The sequence below is a fragment of the Ahaetulla prasina genome, chromosome 6 (assembly GCF_028640845.1).
Source record: "Ahaetulla prasina isolate Xishuangbanna chromosome 6, ASM2864084v1, whole genome shotgun sequence".
Classification (NCBI taxonomy): domain Eukaryota; kingdom Metazoa; phylum Chordata; class Lepidosauria; order Squamata; family Colubridae; genus Ahaetulla; species Ahaetulla prasina.
Window position 1 is genome coordinate 54,221,913 of NC_080544.1, and position 19,112 is coordinate 54,241,024.

At 36.7% G+C, this 19,112-nt stretch overlaps 1 protein-coding gene across 4 annotated transcripts in view; it reads right to left on the reverse strand.

Moving 5' to 3' along the window:
• Positions 1–19,112, reverse strand: part of SHOC2 (SHOC2 leucine rich repeat scaffold protein) — an 80,416-nt gene that overhangs the window by 2,225 nt on the left and 59,079 nt on the right. For all 4 annotated transcript variants that reach the window (XM_058189407.1, XM_058189408.1, XM_058189410.1 and 1 more), the window contains exons 3-8: positions 16,026–16,163; positions 6,381–6,511; positions 3,901–4,089; positions 3,037–3,159; positions 1,592–1,729; positions 277–394 (exon numbers count right to left, since the gene is read on the reverse strand). In XM_058189407.1, the coding sequence (XP_058045390.1) occupies positions 277–394; positions 1,592–1,729; positions 3,037–3,159; positions 3,901–4,089; positions 6,381–6,511; positions 16,026–16,163 (837 nt within the window). The remainder of the gene's footprint in view (positions 1–276; positions 395–1,591; positions 1,730–3,036; positions 3,160–3,900; positions 4,090–6,380; positions 6,512–16,025; positions 16,164–19,112) is intronic.

Consider the following 19,112-nt stretch of genomic DNA (forward strand, 5'->3'; position numbering starts at 1 on the left):
TCTTACATTCCCAAGACTGAGCTTGTAAGTGGAAAATAACTTAAATATAATAAATATTGCCAGATGCTGACTTACATTGAAATATCTCATTGGTATATTTCAGCAATATTTCTCAACCTGGATTTCAACTCTCAGGATTCCCTAATCATCGCCCAGTGTTGACTGGGGAATTCTGACAGTTGAAGTCCACAAAGCTTAAAGTTGCTGAGGTTGAGAAACTCCATATCAGAAGTACCTTATCAATACCGGTCCATGAATTTATGGATCATATCTTACCAATTTCCTCAGGAAGTTGTGTAAGAAAGTTTTCTCCCAGCCCAAGATGTGTCAGATTGATAAGGTGACCAATTCCTCTAGGAAGAGTGCTCAATTGATTATTTGTTAGGATCAGCCTCTGTTTAAGGAATATATAATGTAATCATAAAATTAATATCTTCCACCAAAGAATTAACAAAAACAGGTATCTTTTTATCATTAGAACAAAAGCCTTTTCTTCAACTATCAACAAATAATGGCTGGACTTGGCGCTGCATTATTCCAAAATATTATTGAAGATGACATACAAACCATAACTGTCAAATGTTCTGTAAAGTAATCTTTCTCATTTTTTATTTATTACTTTATTTATTACTCAGTATAAATTCTCACTTTTTCAACTACAGGGTACTCAAAGCAGCTAAGTTTACAAAAGCACTAAACATGAAAGTAACAAAAATTAGAAAAACCTGCTAAAAGTTCTGATTGAAGAGAAAGGCTTTAACTTCATTTGTAAGGCTGAAAAGGCTGGGATTACATTTTATGCCATTCTATTTCTTAAAATAATTTTTACATGTATGCAGTAAATGCATTTAATACATTCTATAGCTAGGGAGCAATTGAACATCTTTCTTGATTTCTCTTCCTTATGTGTCAGTAGGCATTCCCAGGTAACACAACAGAGAGTCCTCAGCATCCAAATGGCAACTAATTTATACATGGCAGTTTAAAAAAAAAAGATATGAAATCCAGTATGAAAAAAGATATGAAATCCAGACAGAGAGGGGGGGCAGGGCCATATGCCAGTTATCAGCTGCCTTCAGAGGCAGACATTAATGAGGCAGACAAACAGCTGGACCCTGTTCTCAGTGTGCGCATGTGCAGAGTTGCCAGACAAAGGGAACAGCTAAAGAACAAGGGTCAACTTGGGAGTAAGGCCACAGGTGGACAATGAATGGCCCCTCCCAGAGGGAATAAAAGAGGAGTGAAAGGGAATGGAGTTGTTCGAGACTTCTTGCCAAGTTTTGAAGATATTGGCTTGGCAGCTCTCCAAGACAGATAAGGTCTCTGACTGTAAATTCTCCCTTGAAAGACTTTGCTGGATGTGAATGAGAAGAATTCACAGTAACTTCATAAAAAGGGTTTTTTGTCAGGACAAGGAGTCTGCTTTATGCTCTTGGGAAGCCTAGGTCAGAACAGTTTGGTATAGTGGCCAAAGACATCAGGCTAAAAAAAACTGACACAAAGGCAATCAATCAATCAATCAAGAAGGCATGAAGGCATTTATATACACTTTGAATTGGACAAAACATGCTATACCATTTAATTATTTTACCTGTAGATCCCTAAGGTATGCTATTTCATTTGGCAACAATTCCAATTTATTTTCCTCTAGATCCAATTCTCTCAGTTTCCTCAAATTTCCAATGCCATGTGGGAGGTTTCTTAGGAGATTATTTGACAAAACAAGAACCTAAAATAAAATTAACAGAAAATTTAATGAACTGGCAGCTATACATTAAGTAATGGCAGAATTAGCTAAATATTTTTTAAAAATAAAAAGAGCTAGAAACTGTTTACTATTAAACTTTAATGCCATATTGGATCCAGCAAATATGACTTGTAAAATAAATAAATATTCTTTATTGGGCAAGAATGAAGAAAACATTTTTCTGAAAACTATAAAAGATCTATGGAAAAGTCTAGATTTTCACATTCCTCTCAACGGATGTTTAATTTTATAAGAATGGTTTTCCATGAATAATTTAATTACAAAAGCATTTAAATTATTTTGTGCATGTAGTAAATAATTTATATATATATATTCTTTTATCCTACAAATATGGAGAGGAATAGGAAAAAAAGAAGCAGGGCAAAGACATGTAAATATGAGAAAGGAAGGCAAGTGTTTATACATGCCAATTACAAGGAATGCTATATCTTTTATGAGTTGAATGGAATATAAGGAGCGATTAGATAACCATTTCAACCACTTCCCATACTCACACACTCAAGCTTGAATTCTTTGTTAGAATTCATATAGAAAGTCATTCAACACATGCATTTTATAGTTTTACCAAGAAAACCCCCAACTGAATATAAGGGTAGTTCTTGACTTACATCCAATTGCCTAGTGACCATTTGACATTACATGGACCTCCCAGAGTTATTTAAAATATGGTTTTGATATTTTGCAAGCCGACCCTATCCCAGTGGTCATGTGATCATATTTTAGACACTTGGCAACTGGCCTGTATTTACAGCCATTTGCAGGGTCCCATGGTCACATTACCACAATATATATTTTTTGCAGGAAACTGATATTTACTTTCAGTTTCCAGCAAAAAAAAAAAATGCTGAGTGGGTATAATGAATTTGCTTAATGAACACTGTGACCATTGAATGACTGCAACAAAAATGTCATAAAATTAAGCTGTAATGACCACCATGATTTACAAACATAATTCTGGGTTCAATTACAATCAATTACAGTCATAAATTGAGAACTACCTGTATATCACAGGAAAATAAAAACTTGCAGGTTAAGATAATAGCTATATCTTCTCTGTCCTCACATAAAACTAAGTTATAATGTGCACAGCATAATTACTATTATGTGAGACAAATCTGGTATATAATTTGTTTAAATAATCCTTCCAAAATTAGGTTGTTTCAGAGTATATTTGTCAATTTAATTATCAATTATCAATAAATATATAAAGATTGGTCAAGTTTCTTAGAATTTGTTTAGCTGGGCTTCTATATTCTACTTTTTACCACCTCAAGAGAAACAAGTCCAGATACATCCTCAGGAATTTTGTTGAGCTGATTTGTAGCTAAATTGAGTTCCACCATACTGGTCCATGTCCCAAAATCCAGGGGAAGTGATGTCAGTTGATTGTCCTGCAATTTAACATTACAACATAATAAATAAAGTTTTGGGTTTGTTTGTTTTTTAAATAATTAAGGATAATAAATTGTAAATGATATTCAGTTAAACAGATAAAGAACATAAATGTCACTTTTTTCTCATAAAGAAATAATCATTACAAGGGCTTGAAGTTGTTTTTTAAAGAAACATTCACAATGCAATTTAGCCAAGGAAAGGATGCATTCTACATCTTCAAAAAAGAAGGCATCTGTAGTATCAATGTTAATTGAATATCCTGATTCTGAGAAAAGAACCGGTTTAGTATAACTGTAGTCTTATCACCCATATAACTGCAAGTTGTCTATGTTAGCTTTTCTATTTTAAACCATCAAATATTTAAATTAAATACGTGCTGCAACAACTTTTAGCTAGTATAACTATAACTAATAAATAACCTAAATAGTACTTTAATGTTTAATTTGTTTGTTTTTAGTTTTATCCAACAGACATTTTCCAAAAGGGCAGTCTAAGCTTTGTGCTTTTATGGAAAATATTCCTCTTTGTTTGCAACTCCCTAATTTCAACATCATTTATCACGTAAGTTACTATGTAGGAAAGCCTTTATACTGTTGATACTATTTTTATAAACAATCTTAGTAAAGTTATCCTACAACATCAGGTATCCATAGTATCTGCCACAATTCTTTGGCTGCACTTTCATACAATATTTTATTTTACACTAGAAAATTCATATTACTGAAACAAAGCCTCACCTTCATGTTCAGTTTACTTAATACTTTTGCTCTTGAAAAAATTCCAAAAGGAATTTTGTTAATGCGGTTATGTTCCATATTGAGAGCGTAGATAGTAGAGAACTGTGAAGGGCCACCCACAGGGTAAGATTGAAAACAGTTCCTTGCCAGAGTTAGACTAGTCAAATTCACAAGACTGGATAAGAGACCCTGTGAGAGCAAAGTGAACAAATCAAATTATATACTTTATGTACTCTAATCTTCTTGTACTTGAATAGATATTTTTCTTTTATGTGCAGCCTAGATATCATGGTCTGTTCAAAAAGAAATGCCCTACGAGTGATGCATTCTGCTTTTAAATACTTTTGACAATACTTTTAATAGCTGTAATGTTTGTTGTAGTTTCTGACAATTCATGCCATGTGTTAGCCATTTGTTAAGTATTTAAAAAGACAGCTCAATCTCAGAGAGAGTTTACTTTACCCCCTTGCAGATAGGTATAAAACAAAAATTAAGTCAGTCTCCAGAAAAAAATTAAGCTTCAATGTCCCATATAAAAAAAGAAGAGGTGACAGACAAACTTGCCACTCTTTTGAATTGCCATATTGTCATGGGATTCTTGTTCCAATTCTAAGAAAACTGAGGCTACTAGGGAAGATTTAAACCTTTAGCCAAGGAAAACAGATTATATTTGCTTGAATTTTAAAATGAATAACTATAAAGGATGCAGAGCATATGAAACACTAATCATTTATGTCATTTTTAAGGAGAAAATATTATTCACTCTAAATGCAGGGTAGGATATCTAGCCATTCCTTCCAAAACTACAGTTAAGACTTTGCATAGCTGACTTTTCAGAAGATCTTGAATATTTTCCAAAACTAGCTCAAGGCTATCATAATACATTTTGAAATGCACCAATATTTTAAGAATTAAAAGTTGAATGTATTATTGTTAAAAGTATCCCAATATAAACAATTTATGAAAAGAGTTGGACAACCAATTTTTCTAGCTAATATTTTAAGACATGTTTACTCAGCGGGTATTTCTTCATTAAAAACTTAGTGTCTTTTGCAATTCTGCAGTTTTCTTTAGAGATGCATTTTCTTTCTTCTGCAGCCAAAGTGATATGCTTTAATGGATTACACTACTTCGCTAATAAGTGGCTCTTTTCAGCAACAGTTATAAATTATATACAGATCAGCGCTTAAAAATGCAAAATTCTATTTATTAAGGGTGTTTTAGACTGGGAGCCCATTTATAAAGCAATCTGATTTCCAGTCAGTTTCTTTTGTATGTTTAATTACATACACTTAAGTAACTTCCATAAAGTTCTTGGGAGGGGAGATTAATTACTAAGCAACTTTCTCCCATTAGCAAAGTCTACAAGCAATATTTACTTATTCCCAATCAGTTTTAGTATTAATAATTTATATGGCATTTGATGGATTTCAGTGCCTTATTTCTAGATCATTTCTTATTCAATGCCAATGCCAATCATTTATATCAACATTATATATCACTTTAAACTGAAATATTAATCCATATTTATTTGCATTATACAGATGTGTAAGTAACTTTACAATCGTCATGCCAGATTTCTTCTTCCACATTATTTTTTGCGGACAATGAATGCAAATAAGTAAATTCACATATTTGTACTTTCTGATTTATGCATTGAATACCCATAAACTGATCAATTATCAGTTCTACTCAAAGAATCATATGTTTGTAACTAAGAAACAGAAAATTATACCTAGGTCAACAACACAGAGCTCCTAATGCACTTGCAGAATAACCTAGTGAATTCTTGTTTTATATATAATTTTTTTATTTACGTATTTTATTTTAAAATTTAATGTGAAGTTGATGTGAAGTTGATGGGGACATCTCCAACCTCCAGAATAAAGCTGTATGGTTTGTAATAATAATATTCCAAAAACTAATGTGGAATAATATTATTCCAAATCTTGGTTTATAACTTGGAAGTATTTGCTAATTATCTTGGTTTATTTTAACCAGCATTTAATATTGCCTTTGTTCATGTTTTTAATGCATTTGTACATTGTCAAGAAATCTGCATGAAATCGAGGTCAATTCATGAAGATAATTATAATGGCTACTAAATTTGAAAATCTTTGTAAATTTGATTTAGCTTCATTTATTACATTTAGAAAGTACCTCTCTTCCTAACAGAGAAACCTTAAGCAGTATAAATCTTTAGATCTCAATCATTCAGTATGTCTTTTGGCAGTGTTAAATAAATCAAAAGCTTCTTTCTTTCTCTCGCATACACTCCTGTTTACTTTTCAAGATTAAACTAACATAATGAAGCCAGAATAGAATCAAGTGGTTTCTACATTTAATAAAATAAGCAAATTCTGTCCTCAAGACTTTTGCTTAGTATTATAAAATTTATGATGACGAAGCTTTTATTTTACTTTACTCAAATTGAATAATTTGTTTTTATTACAGGAACTCCTAGTTCTTAAGTGACTTACCTCTGGCAAAGTAGAAATAATATTATTTTCCAAATTTAACTCATCAAGTTTACTGCACTGTGCTAGAGTCCTGGGTATTGCTGAAAGACGGTTATATCTCAGACCAAGGCTTTTCAAAGTAGATAGATTTCCTGAAAAAAGAAACAAAATGTTTAAGAATCTTATGTTTAAAAAGTCCTACTAGCTGTATTTATTCTTGGGATATTCTTTCTCTTTTATTACTGTTTATTGGAAAAGGCATACACTTTTCACACAAACATATGAACACCTTAAGCATTAGGATAATTTTCCAACATATAAATACAACTCTAACAAATTAATCAGTATTTCAACAATATTCCATTAGTCAAGGTAATTTTCCACCACTGTGCTTTGTTTTCATTTCTGGCTTCCCAGCAATACTTTAAATACGTACATCTAAATGCTTTGTTTCTTTTTAATCATTACTGGCTGTCATTACCACAATACTTTAGACCAATTTACACATTTTTAGATTACAAGAAAAGCATTTCCTTATGAGAGGAGGGGCAACATTAATAGCTTTCAAAAGCGGTGAGACAAAAAATCTTGCAAGTGAACTTCATGCCAAAAGCTAACTAATGAAAGATCTTCCGTTGTCTCCAGAAAATTTTTGCATACACAGAAAATTGTTTCTGAGTATATAGATATAATTTAGTGCAACAATGAGTACTGGGGAAACAGTGTCAAGGCAAACTATTTTATGTACAAAAATCTTAGTTACATGTGACTCAGGTAATAAAAACTCAAGATATTAATCGGTTTAACAAGTGTACTAATGCCAAGTACATTTAGACACACTACCTAAAAAACCTGTAAATTCTGGAAGCACAGCTAAAAGTAGGAGAAAAAAATTAGACCTGCCAGCTCATAGCACAACTCTAAGTTTAAAATATGTCTGCAGATAAAAGCTGCACTAAAGCACTGATCTGTCCTTCAAGGTAATTTCAGAATTAGACAACAGAATACTTATTGGAAAATCCCCCTCAAAAAAGGGGAGGACTTGGAGAAAGGACAACTAAAGGAAAAACAAACCCAGAATCTTAGTAAAAAGATGTTCACGACACATTGGACAGACCTTGCCAATTCTGACTATTTATGACTAGATTGTCCTCCTGCTGGGAGGAAAAACAGACACACACACACACATCATTTTTTTTTGTTTCCCTGAAGCCTGCTGGGAGGAAAAACGGAAAACCCCCCCCCCATTTTTTGGTTTCCCTGAAGCCTGCTGGGAGGAAAAACGGACTCCCCTCCCCTGTTTTTGGCGAGCACCCAGCTGAGCCGCGCGATCATCAGATCCTTTTTTTTTTACTTTTAAAAGCATTTTTTCGGCCGAAGAAAAAATGCTTTTAAAAGTAAAAAATAAAAAACCTCTAATGATCACGCAGCTCATCTGGGCATCGGGGGGGGGGGCAAGGATTTTTGCTACCGGTTCTCCAAACCACCCGCCACCATTGCTACCGGATCAGATGATCCGGTTCGAACCGGGAGCATTTCACCCCAGCCCATAAATATATGGAAAACTTATTTAGAATATAAGAGAAGTAAATGCTAAAATAAACAAATTCATGCATGCATAATTGAATGAACTGAATTAATCTGTACTGAAAGAAATGCGGTTATGTTTTAGCTTGAGAATTTTAAAAAAAGGATATAACCAACAATGTTCAAATCTAGTGGACTGATGAAAAAATTCAGTGGAAAATACAAAGGTGATGTTAATTTATGAATGAAGGATAGATTCAGACAAAGAAAAGTGAAAGAAACAAGATTGAAAAAGAACAGACACAAGAATAGATAACTCCATGTAAGAAAACAACTGTTGCAAAAGTATGATGAAAGATATTCTATGCTATGTATACAGAGAAAAGGATAAGTGCAAAGAATGTAGTCAAAGAACAAGGAACAATTTTAAAAGGTGCAACAATACCAAGAAAGTTTGATGGGAGTTTAAAAAGTTTCAGAAATGGAGGAAAACAGCCAAATGAAAGGCTCCAATAGAATGAATGGAATGACAAATAAAAATTATGAGATGATTTGGGGTTACACTGATACGAGGAAATGCTGGAAAGAGTATTGTAGGAGTTTGCATAAAAGGATGATTTGCAGAATGGAATCAAAATTAAAAAAATCAAAGTTACTGTCCTTTACAAAAAGAAAGGTAAATGCGAAAGTTGCAGCTATAGATGGGCTACCTGGCAAAATGTTAAAATATGAATGTGTTTTGTTTATAATGGTTGTGATGCTTGTTTAACATGATTGTAAAGCCTTTTCCTATGCCGAGAATGGGAAGAATATAGTTACTGTTCTCTTATACAAAGTAAAAGATAATAAGAGAACAGAAAACTTACAGATGAATTGATCTTGAACAGTATGTTACAAAAGTGAACACACCCCCTCATATTTTGTAAATATTTAAGTATATCTTTTCATGTGACAACACTGAAGAAATGACACTTGGCTAAAATGTAAAGTAGTGAGAATAGAGCTTGTATAACAGTGTAAATGTGCTGTCCCCTCAAAATAACGCAACACACAGCCATTAATGTTTAAACTGCTGGCAACAAAAGTGAGTACACCCCTAAGTGATAAGTCCAAATGGGGCACAAGTAGCCATTGGTGTCATGTGACACGTGTTACAAGGTCTCAGGTGTGAAGGGGGAGCAAGTGTGTTAAATTCGGTGCTATCGCTCTCACTGTCTCATACTGGTCACTGGAAGTTCAACATGGCACCTCATGGCAATGAACTCTTTTGAGGATCTGAAAAAATGAATTGTTACTCTACATAAAGATGGGCTAGGCCCATGATGGTGAACCTATGTCACACGTGCCACAGGTGGCACGCATAGCCATATTGATGGGCATGCGAACTCAGCTCCGGTACGCATACATGAGCCGGCCAGCTGATTTTCAAGCCTTCTGGGCCCACCTGCAATAGGGAAACATGCTGTTTCCTACCTCCAGAGGGCCGGGTGGGGGGGAAGGCCCTCCTCATGTTCCAGAGCCTTTCTAGGAGCCGGGGGTGGGGGAAACGGCCTTTCCCAACCCCCCATAGGCCCTCTAGGGGCCGAAAACAGCCCATTTGCTGTTCCGGTGGGACTTTTCTAGGAGCCTTGGGAGGACCAAAACAGCCTCTCCCCTCCCCCCACGGAGGCTCTCTGGAGGCCGAAAACGGCCCATTTGCCAACTTCTGGTCCCACAAGAGTTTAGACATTAATGGATGTGTGTTGTGTTATTTTGAGGGGACAGCACATTTACACTGTTATACAAGCTGTATACTCGCTACTTTATATTGTAGCCAAGTGTCATTTCTTCAGTGTTGTCACATGAAAAGATATACTTAAATATTTACAAAATGTGAGGGGGTGTTCTCACTTCTGTGACATACTGTATGTGCTAAGGAAGTATTTGGTAGAATTCTCACCAAAAATCTATGGGACCTAACAACAGGTAATAATTTGGAAAATTCATTGAAGCCTTATTCTATGGAGGGGATATGCAGATCAGATTTTTGTAGTCATTACTATTTGTGACAAATGTATGAATGTGAGAAAGAAAAATGTTTTAAAGAGAAATATAGTATAGTTGAAAGTATATATTTGGAAGTTATATATAAATGGTGAAAAATGAGAGCAACTAGAAGGCTTAGTTATTCGCATCTTCAAGATCATCTACTGCATATAGTATACGCCTGTTCAAAATGAGCTAATGGACAGTCATTCTGTGAGGTCCCATTCTTCAGAAGATATATCCCAGGAACCTTCTCAGTTATGTTTTGTGTGTTTTTATTTGATTTTATTCAGATTGCATTTTTAGTCTGTTTTATTATAAACCAACCAGAGACCATCAGTTTTTAGGCTTTTTTTAAAAAAAATACATAAGTAAAATCACTCTTTGAGTTGGACATTCCTCACTTTCCTGGAAGCAATGCTTTTCTGCTCATGAAAACTCACTAAAATCTTAACATAATTACATAGAAGCCATCACCAAGGAGAGGTTTCTACCTCAAAGAAGAGAGACATGTGACAGAGCCATACATTTTTAAAAATACAAGTAACAATGCCATTTCAAAATCATTTACATAAATTATCAAATATTTTAATAATATCAACTATTATCATATTTGTAATACATGGGTATGAATACCAGACCTATATATTTATTATAAATACAAAAATAAATTGATTATTGTTAATGAAAGGGGGGGAATGATAAAGTCTAAAAAAGGTAAGTACTGTGTTTTCCCGAAAATAAGACATGTCCAGATAATAGGCCCAATTCGGCTTTTGAGCGTGCATGCTATAATAAGCCCCACCTGAAAATAAGCCCTCCCAAAGATGCATGTGCAGCTGCCGTGCAAACAGCATGAGATGAGGAGGCGAGGGGTGGAGGTGAATGGTAGGGGAACATGCCCCACACGCACCTGCCATCCACCCAGAACGGCCTCACAGAGGCCGCTCTCACAAAATCTAGCCCGCACGCCTCTTCTCTTAGTGGCGGCCACAAACAAACTCTTGCAAGCCCTAGTCCTGTCGACCTGGGGGGAGGGGTACTGGTGCTATAGCTCTGAGCAGTGGCCAGTGCGGGCTGTCTGCGCAGCCATGAAGCAGGATTAGCGTGGCCGGTTCTTGCCTGCAGCATTGCCGGTGAGGATCGGGTCAGAGCCGCTGCTGTCTGAGATCAGGCGGCCAGATTCGGTGAGCCAGATGCACCGCTGCGCTCAGAAGAAGAAGAGAGGAGGCGCTGTGAGAGAGCACATTTCTGACATTCTCCTGGGCGGCGGCAGCGTGTTCAGTTCCCCGAATCAGGCTTGCCGATCTCGGCCAGCGAGGGGGAGTGGCAGGTGGGGAGGGGTGAGGAGGCAGAGAAGCGAGACGTATGGTGTGAGACAGGGCTCCCCTTGCCGTCTCTTCTCCCCTCCCTCGCCAGCCAGGGCAAGAGCTGGAAGTCAGGTAAGACATGGCGGAGAAGCCAGATGCAATCCAAAGTTGTAATTCACCATTCCCATTTCCTGTATACAAACCCCAACTTAAGTGGCGAGCTAAAAATGAAAATAAAAAACTTGAATGTTTTAGGCAACAGCTCACCCGAAGGAGAAGCTACTATGCGTTTAGAGTTTTTGAGCCCACCAAGTGCTGGAATTTATTGCAGTGAGTAAAAACAGACAACTGACATAAAACTCTAGCAGGATCTAGCCAGTAAAATTATTTATCAAGCTAACAAGGAAAGAACTTTTTTATGTAGCAACAGCCCAATGTGGGGAAGGCACACCTTCACCTTTCACCTTTGGGTTTCCCCCCTACCCCTCCCCAAATCAGGCTTGCCGATCTCAGCCAGCGAGGGGGAGTGGCAGGTGGGGAGGGGTGAGGAGGCAGAGAAGCGAGACGTATGGTGTGAGACAGGGCTCCCCTTGCCGTCTCTTCTCCCCTCCCTCGCCAGCCAGGGCAAGAGCTGGAAGTCAGGTAAGACATGGCGGAGAAGCCAGATGCAATCCAAAGTTGTAATTCACCATTCCCATTTCCTGTATACAAACCCCAACTTAAGTGGCGAGCTAAAAATGAAAATAAAAAACTTGAATGTTTTAGGCAACAGCTCACCCGAAGGAGAAGCTACTATGCGTTTAGAGTTTTTGAGCCCACCAAGTGCTGGAATTTATTGCAGTGAGTAAAAACAGACAACTGACATAAAACTCTAGCAGGATCTAGCCAGTAAAATTATTTATCAAGCTAACAAGGAAAGAACTTTTTTATGTAGCAACAGCCCAATGTGGGGAAGGCACACCTTCACCTTTCACCTTTGGGTTTCCCCCCTACCCCTCCCCAAATCAGGCTTGCCGATCTCAGCCAGCGAGGGGGAGTGGCAGGTGGGGAGGGGTGAGGAGGCAGAGAAATAAGACGCATGGAACGGGACAGGGAACAACAGCGGCTCTGACCCGATCCTCGCTGGCAATGCTGCGGGCAAAAACCGGTCATGCCAATCCCACTTCATGTCTGTGCAGACAGCCCGCACCCACCACTGCTCAGAGCTCTGGCGCCAGTATCCCTCCCCCCAGGTCAACTGGGCTAGGGCTGGCAAGAGTTTGTTTGTGGCCGCCAATAAGAGAAGGGGCGTGCAAGCTGGGGTTTGCGGGAGCAGCCTCTGTGAGGCAGTTCCGGGTGGATTGCAGGTGCACGTGGAGCATGTTCCCCTACTGTTCGCCCCCCTCCCCGGCCTTGCCTCACCTCCTGCTGTTTGCACGGGAAGCAAATTAAAAGCTGCCATGATTGCTGGAGGCAGCGGCTTGAGCGGCACTGGTGAAACAGCTGGTCGGCGCTCCAGCACCAGTCCCCCTGCAGCAGGCCCATGTTTAGGGGCCTCCTGCACCTCAAAAATAATAAGACACCCCCCGCAATAATAAGGCCAAGGCCATATTTTGGGGGTCAAAAGAAAATAAGACCCTTTCTTATTTTCGGGAAAACACGGTATCTAAAACAAGACAAGAAAAACAAAACACCAGACTAATAATACTTTAAAAACTAGGTAATATCACCTTAACCTATATACCCAAATCCTAACTTTGGGTATATCTGAATTTAGCAATTCTAATCAACAAAATGATCCTTCTATATTGAAAAAAGAGAGGGTGCCTAAATGATTTTTCATGCTATTTGCTTCTCAACACCTTACGTTTACTAGATACTATCTGTGATAACTTCACTAAGGCTGCGAATTGGCTTATCGTTCCTTAAAATATAGCAAGCAATACAGGTAGTCCTCAACTGACAGCCACAATTGGGCCCAACATTTTTGTTGTTAAGTGAGACATTTGTTAAGTGAGTTTTGCCCAATTTTACAACCTTTCTTGCCACAGTTAGTGAAGTGAATCAGTGCAGTTGTTAAGTTAATAACTTAAGAGGATCTGGCTTCCTCATTGACTTTGCTTGACAGAAAGTTGCAACAGATGATCATATGAGTTTGGAACACTGCATAAGTATGAACCAGTTGCCAAGCGCTGAATTTTGATCACATGATCATGGGGATGCTGCAAAGGTCGTATATGTGAAAAATGGTCGTAAGTCACTTTTGTCAGTGTCATTGTAACTTTGAAAAGTCACTAAATAAACTGTTGTTAAGTCGAGGACTACTTGTACAAGTTGCTTATCTATCTTTATATACAATCATAACAATTCTTCATATTAAATTGCACTTAAAACACAAAAAGCAGCCACTTCTACTTTTACAGACTCAGCAACAATCTGTCAAGTCTTGTCTTATTTGGATACCTTTAGAATCAGAGCCTGAAGTATTCTTACTATGACTATAAATGCTCCTGAAAAAGAAATGCAAATCTTTGTCAACTGGTTTCTAAATCTCACCATGTTGCTGAAAATAGTTTTTGATATCACTCTCAGGCTGAGGGTTGTGTCCATTAGTATCTGGTTGTTATTTTCTAGGAATACTCAGGCAAAGTATTATTTAAAGGGAAAATACCTGTGACCTAACTATCCTCTGTATTGTTTTAGGATTTATGGGGGAGGGGGGAGAAACTAGAAAATCCTGATATTGGCAGGATAGTCATAACAAACAAGCTAAGCTACTACTGAGGACAAGGAATTGCTCATACAAAATTAAAAATTGTATTTGGCTACCTAGCATACCATTAGTAATCCAGAAAGAGATAAAATAACAATGAGGCCAAGGCAAAATTTTGCTCAAGTGGTTTAAGAGGTATCTCTTTCCTATTTGATCTGGATTTGTTCTGAAATAAATAGCTCTTCTGTCATGCTTTTTTCTTTTTACTTAAAGATTCAAGGTAAGTATAATTTGGAATCAAGCTCAACTCTTGATGACTGAATTACACGTTTTCTTGACATATACGGCAACAGTTTTGCTTTCAACCACTTTTGGGAAGGTTTTTCCAGGTCCTACTTCAGACAAAAGCCCTAATTCCCACTCTCCCAACTCTCTTTGAATACTAAGACTAACCCTGCATGGCTTTTGAGATCACAATTTGTATATGTAGCTGATAAAACATCTATGTCCAGGCCAAACTTAAAATAAAAACAATGTATTGCTTTGTAGTCACCAGTTTGAAAATACTGAGATATAAATTTTCCATTTCTTCACTGCTGGCAAGAAATGAATATATTTGGCAATATTTTATATAAATGTGCATATTATTGTTTCCTGAAAACAAACAAAAATACTCCATCAACTTCATGTGAAAATGAAATGAAAATATTTTAAGTATAGAAAAAATATCCAGAAATTGGGAATTGAAGTTGATAGCATTTTCCAATCCTATTTTGTAATCACTATATCTTACTTACTTACTTAATTTATAGATTTTCCTACATTAACTGCTTTTTTATATATGAAAACTAAAATATTTTAAATGGATCTTACAATACAAATCCATGCATGTCTACCGTAACTACCACATTTTAAATGAACTTATTGCAAATCATCAATGGGACACCTATGCTCAAACTGCTCATTTACATAATTATTAGCATATATGAATTGTTACCATATATGGTCAATAAGACAAGGTCTTATTTTCTTTTGACTCACAAAATAAGGGCTTGGCCTTAGTATCGGGGGCCTTATTACTTTGGGGGTGCAGGAGGTGGTAAGCATGGGACTGGATGTCCTGTCACTGCTGTCATCTTCCCTCACTGTTCTTTGCTCCGGCCAAGCAGTCCAACACGTCCCACCCCACCCCAATGGCAACAGCTGCTTCCCTTCCCTGCCGTCTCATCGAGAGGGGTGGCAGTAGGGGCAGGAGAGAAGCAGGACGCGTAGAGCGAGATGTGGCTCCCCTTGCCGTCGCTTCTCCCTCCCCCCTCGCCGGGCATGACAGGGCTCCTGCCCCTCGCTTAGCCACCCTTCCTTTTAGGGATGCAATTTGGGAGTGGCAGGTAGGGCGGGTAGGAAGCGGAATGCACGTCTTACCTTTCCAGCTCTGTCACTTTCCTTGCCGTTGTGTCCAGGGAAACACGCTGTAAAAGAAAACCTTCTTGCGAGTTCGAGAAGTTTGATGCCACCTGCCACCCTTCTCAATAAAGAGACAGCAGGGAAGGGAAGCAACCAGGCTGCTGTTGCCATTTGGGTGGGGTGGGGTGGGGTGGGATGTGTTGGGCCACTCAGCTGGCACGAAGAACAAGGAGGGGAGGACATGTCCCGCCCTTCCCCCCCTTCAACCTCGCCTCAACTCATTTTGGTTGCATGGCAAGGAGCCAGACGAAATGGCGGGACCGGCTGCGCATGCATGTAAATAGTTGGTGGGGAAGCTTATTTTGCTGCTTATATTATCACATGCGCTGAAAAGCCCAATTGGGCTTATTATCCGGACATGTCTCATTTTAAGGGAAACATGGTAGTTTGTTTATATAAATTTTAAACCTAGAAAAAAGCCAGTTTGGTGCAGTTAAGATATTGATCTAGAAACCAGGCAATGGTGAGTTCTATTCTATCTCAAGGCATGGAAATCCACTGTGTAATTTTCAGTCGCTCTCTTAGCTTAACCCAATTCAGGGTTGTTGTTGTTGTTGTGAAAATAGGAAAAGGGAGAAGTATGCCTTAGTAGTAAAAATAAAGGCAGAATACAAATCTAATAAATGAATTACTGATATTTTTACTTACCTATAGTGTCTGGAAGATCCAAAAGTTCATTGTGCTGTAGATCAAGTTTGGTGATCTGTGTGCAATTGCCAATCTCCTTTGGAAGATGTTCAAGCTGATTGTGGGCTACATCCAGCGTTATGAGGTTACATAATTCACCTGACAATGAACAAAGTCACGTTGTTTGAGATTTTGTAGTAAAATGGGATAAAGGTTTTTTCATTATTTAAATAAATAAACTTAAGTGTTTAATATTATTTCATCTGATAGATCACAAAGGATAATAGCTAAGATTAAGAACACACAAACAATATAAAGACACACATCAAGTAATACCACTTTTTAACATTCTTGAATATTATTGCTTACTTTTCACATCCCATTCCATTGTATGTTTTGCTTGCTCATTTTTATTAGAATTAAATAAATAAAATAAAATAATTAGGAATTACTAGAATTTATTTTTAAAAAATCCAATGTATCAGAGTTTTTTGTTTGAATCCAAACACTTCAACTGAGTTTTGAAACTCTGTACTACAGAGAAATTTTGTAAGAAAAGACATGTTTTTGTGTACTGGAGTTCCAAGATATATATATCTCCACAGTTTCATAAATTCTTGTAATAATGAGGAAGTTGTATGGAAATAAAATTAATATTTCTATAGTATTATTTGTGGTAAAGGGAAATATTGGGTTAGAGAAATGCTGCCATATTCAACTTATATTCCACTTTTCAATGTATAATTAAAAAAATTAAAATAATTCATATTAATGGCCTAACAAAACCAAAAAATACCTGCCTTATTTTATGTAAAGTACTATTGTACTTTATTTTTGTTATGTAATTTTTTTTTCATTTAAGATTTTAAAAAGAACAACTAAGACAATAGTATTTGAAAAAGAAGCATCTTGCAGTGTTCTTTTCTTTTGCAGGAATGCTTGAAGAATTCAGATGATCCCAAAAAAGAGCACAAGCAAGTTATATAATTAGGAATTATACACACTGAATTATATTCAGCTATACTGATCATCAATAAAATAAACAGACGGAAGTCCTGTGTCCGCTATCAAACAAGAAAACTAATAATCACTTGTCAATACCTGATAATTTAGCCTTTTTTAAATTGTTCTGCAGAAAAACAGTAAGAATTGTACCTAACAGAACAATCCACCAATTAGCTGGAATTTATCAGATGCCCAGGATAAGCCAAATCAGGAATGAAAATAATGTGCAATTTGACACCAATGGCAAGGGACTAATTATACTGTTCCTCATTTTCAGATCATGTACCATTTGTTCCAAAGTGAACACTAAGTCTAAATGAGTGATCCACCCAGGAATCAAAGTGGAATAAAGGCTGAGATAGAAAGGTAATGGAAAGTGAACTCTGGAACCTGAAATCTTCTCCATGTCACTAGCTCTTATTTTGCACCGATTTACTTCCTCTTCCTCTTTTTCTCCTAGTGCCCATTTTCTCACATTCACCCCACACAAATCCGTTTCTCGGACAGAATTTCTTCCTGCAGCAGTTTATTTGATGGAAAATAATTCAAAACTTCATAACAATATGTAAAATAGTCAATAGTCTAGGTATGACGGTTAATTTGGTTTGTTTTTCTCAATTTTAAAATATTTAAGCAGACTGTCATTTTAATGTTCTTCAAGATAAAGCCTGCACTAAATCATATAGGGAAAATACAGACTTTTTTCAGAAGCAAAAGAAGTGTACACAAACTTGAAGTAGACAGAAAAACATATAAAATTAAGCCATTAGTATTTGTTTCACAACAATGACTGGAAAAAACAAACAATTTTTCCATAATATATTAGGCTTAGAAATTAGCAGAAATACTTTTATAGTCCCAAAGTTTTTAACACGGTACCCTTTGATGCAAATGTATGAAGCACCAGGTATTATATTAATTTGCCATTCCTAGTAATTAAGATCAAGGCCCAGTAACACTTTATTATTCCTATGCTGTCATGTCCGGGTGCTAAAATGCTCAGGAGGCAGCACATACATTAGAACCCATGAGTCTGAAGTGAAATATAATTTCCCTTGGCATATTGGGAAAAAAACTAATCTCCTTATCGTTTGGGAAATATATATGCTAATTAGCATACCAACCTTTGTTGTCCTTTCTACAAGGTAACCTGAATTTAACAATTCAGTCATATAAAATTAAATTGTTTTCCTGTAAAACTTTAACTTTTGAACTGAAAAATTATGCAAGTTCAGAATCCTTTGAAGATGTCTAGATATATACAGTATAATATTAAATAATATAACAGAGGAGTTTTATAATAAAAAAATCAATTTCAGGAAAAATGCACCTGGCAAAAATTTATTACAAAGGTGTCTGCACTAGCCATATAAAAAACCACCGAACTAAACCTGAACTAATATTTCCAGTTATAAAAATCCTTGAATTCAGTCAAACATACACCTATATTTCTTCCTTATTTTTCATGCTTAGTCTGTTACTATCATTTATCATTTTTCTATCCTATTCTTCATTTTTGCTGCTTCAATGTAATAGAAAATTTTATACATAGATATGGAAAACATTAGATCTTAAAAGAGGGAAATTCTCCTCCTACCTAGATTTCCTTAGTTCACTGCAATCTTTTCCCAAACTGCACCCTGTCTCCAGCACAATTTTTCCCTGGTTCTTCTAAAGCTTTGGCGATTTCCACTCTACTCCCAAACGCATTGTGCAAACGTAAGATGGTATGACTAGAAATCAAAGTTGCACTTTTAAACAAATCCATTGCAAGGATTTTTTTAAAAAATTATAAACAGGGCAAGTTGGGTCACCTGAGGACTGAAGATGTGTGTAAGAACAGACCTGTATTTATGGGCATAGCACTGCTGACTTCTGAGCTAAAGAAATAAGTATGTTCAAAAGGAACTACATATATGGCAATGAGACAAATACCAAAAATATCCCAGAGTTTTAATTCATGTTGCTCAATCCTGAAGTAAACATTAGCTTCAAAATCAAACTTTTAAAAATGGATTTGTATCATGGGGGGACACAATGGCTCAGTGGTTAAAGATGTTGAGCTTGTCAACTAGAAAGCTGACAGCCTGGGTTCAAAATTGA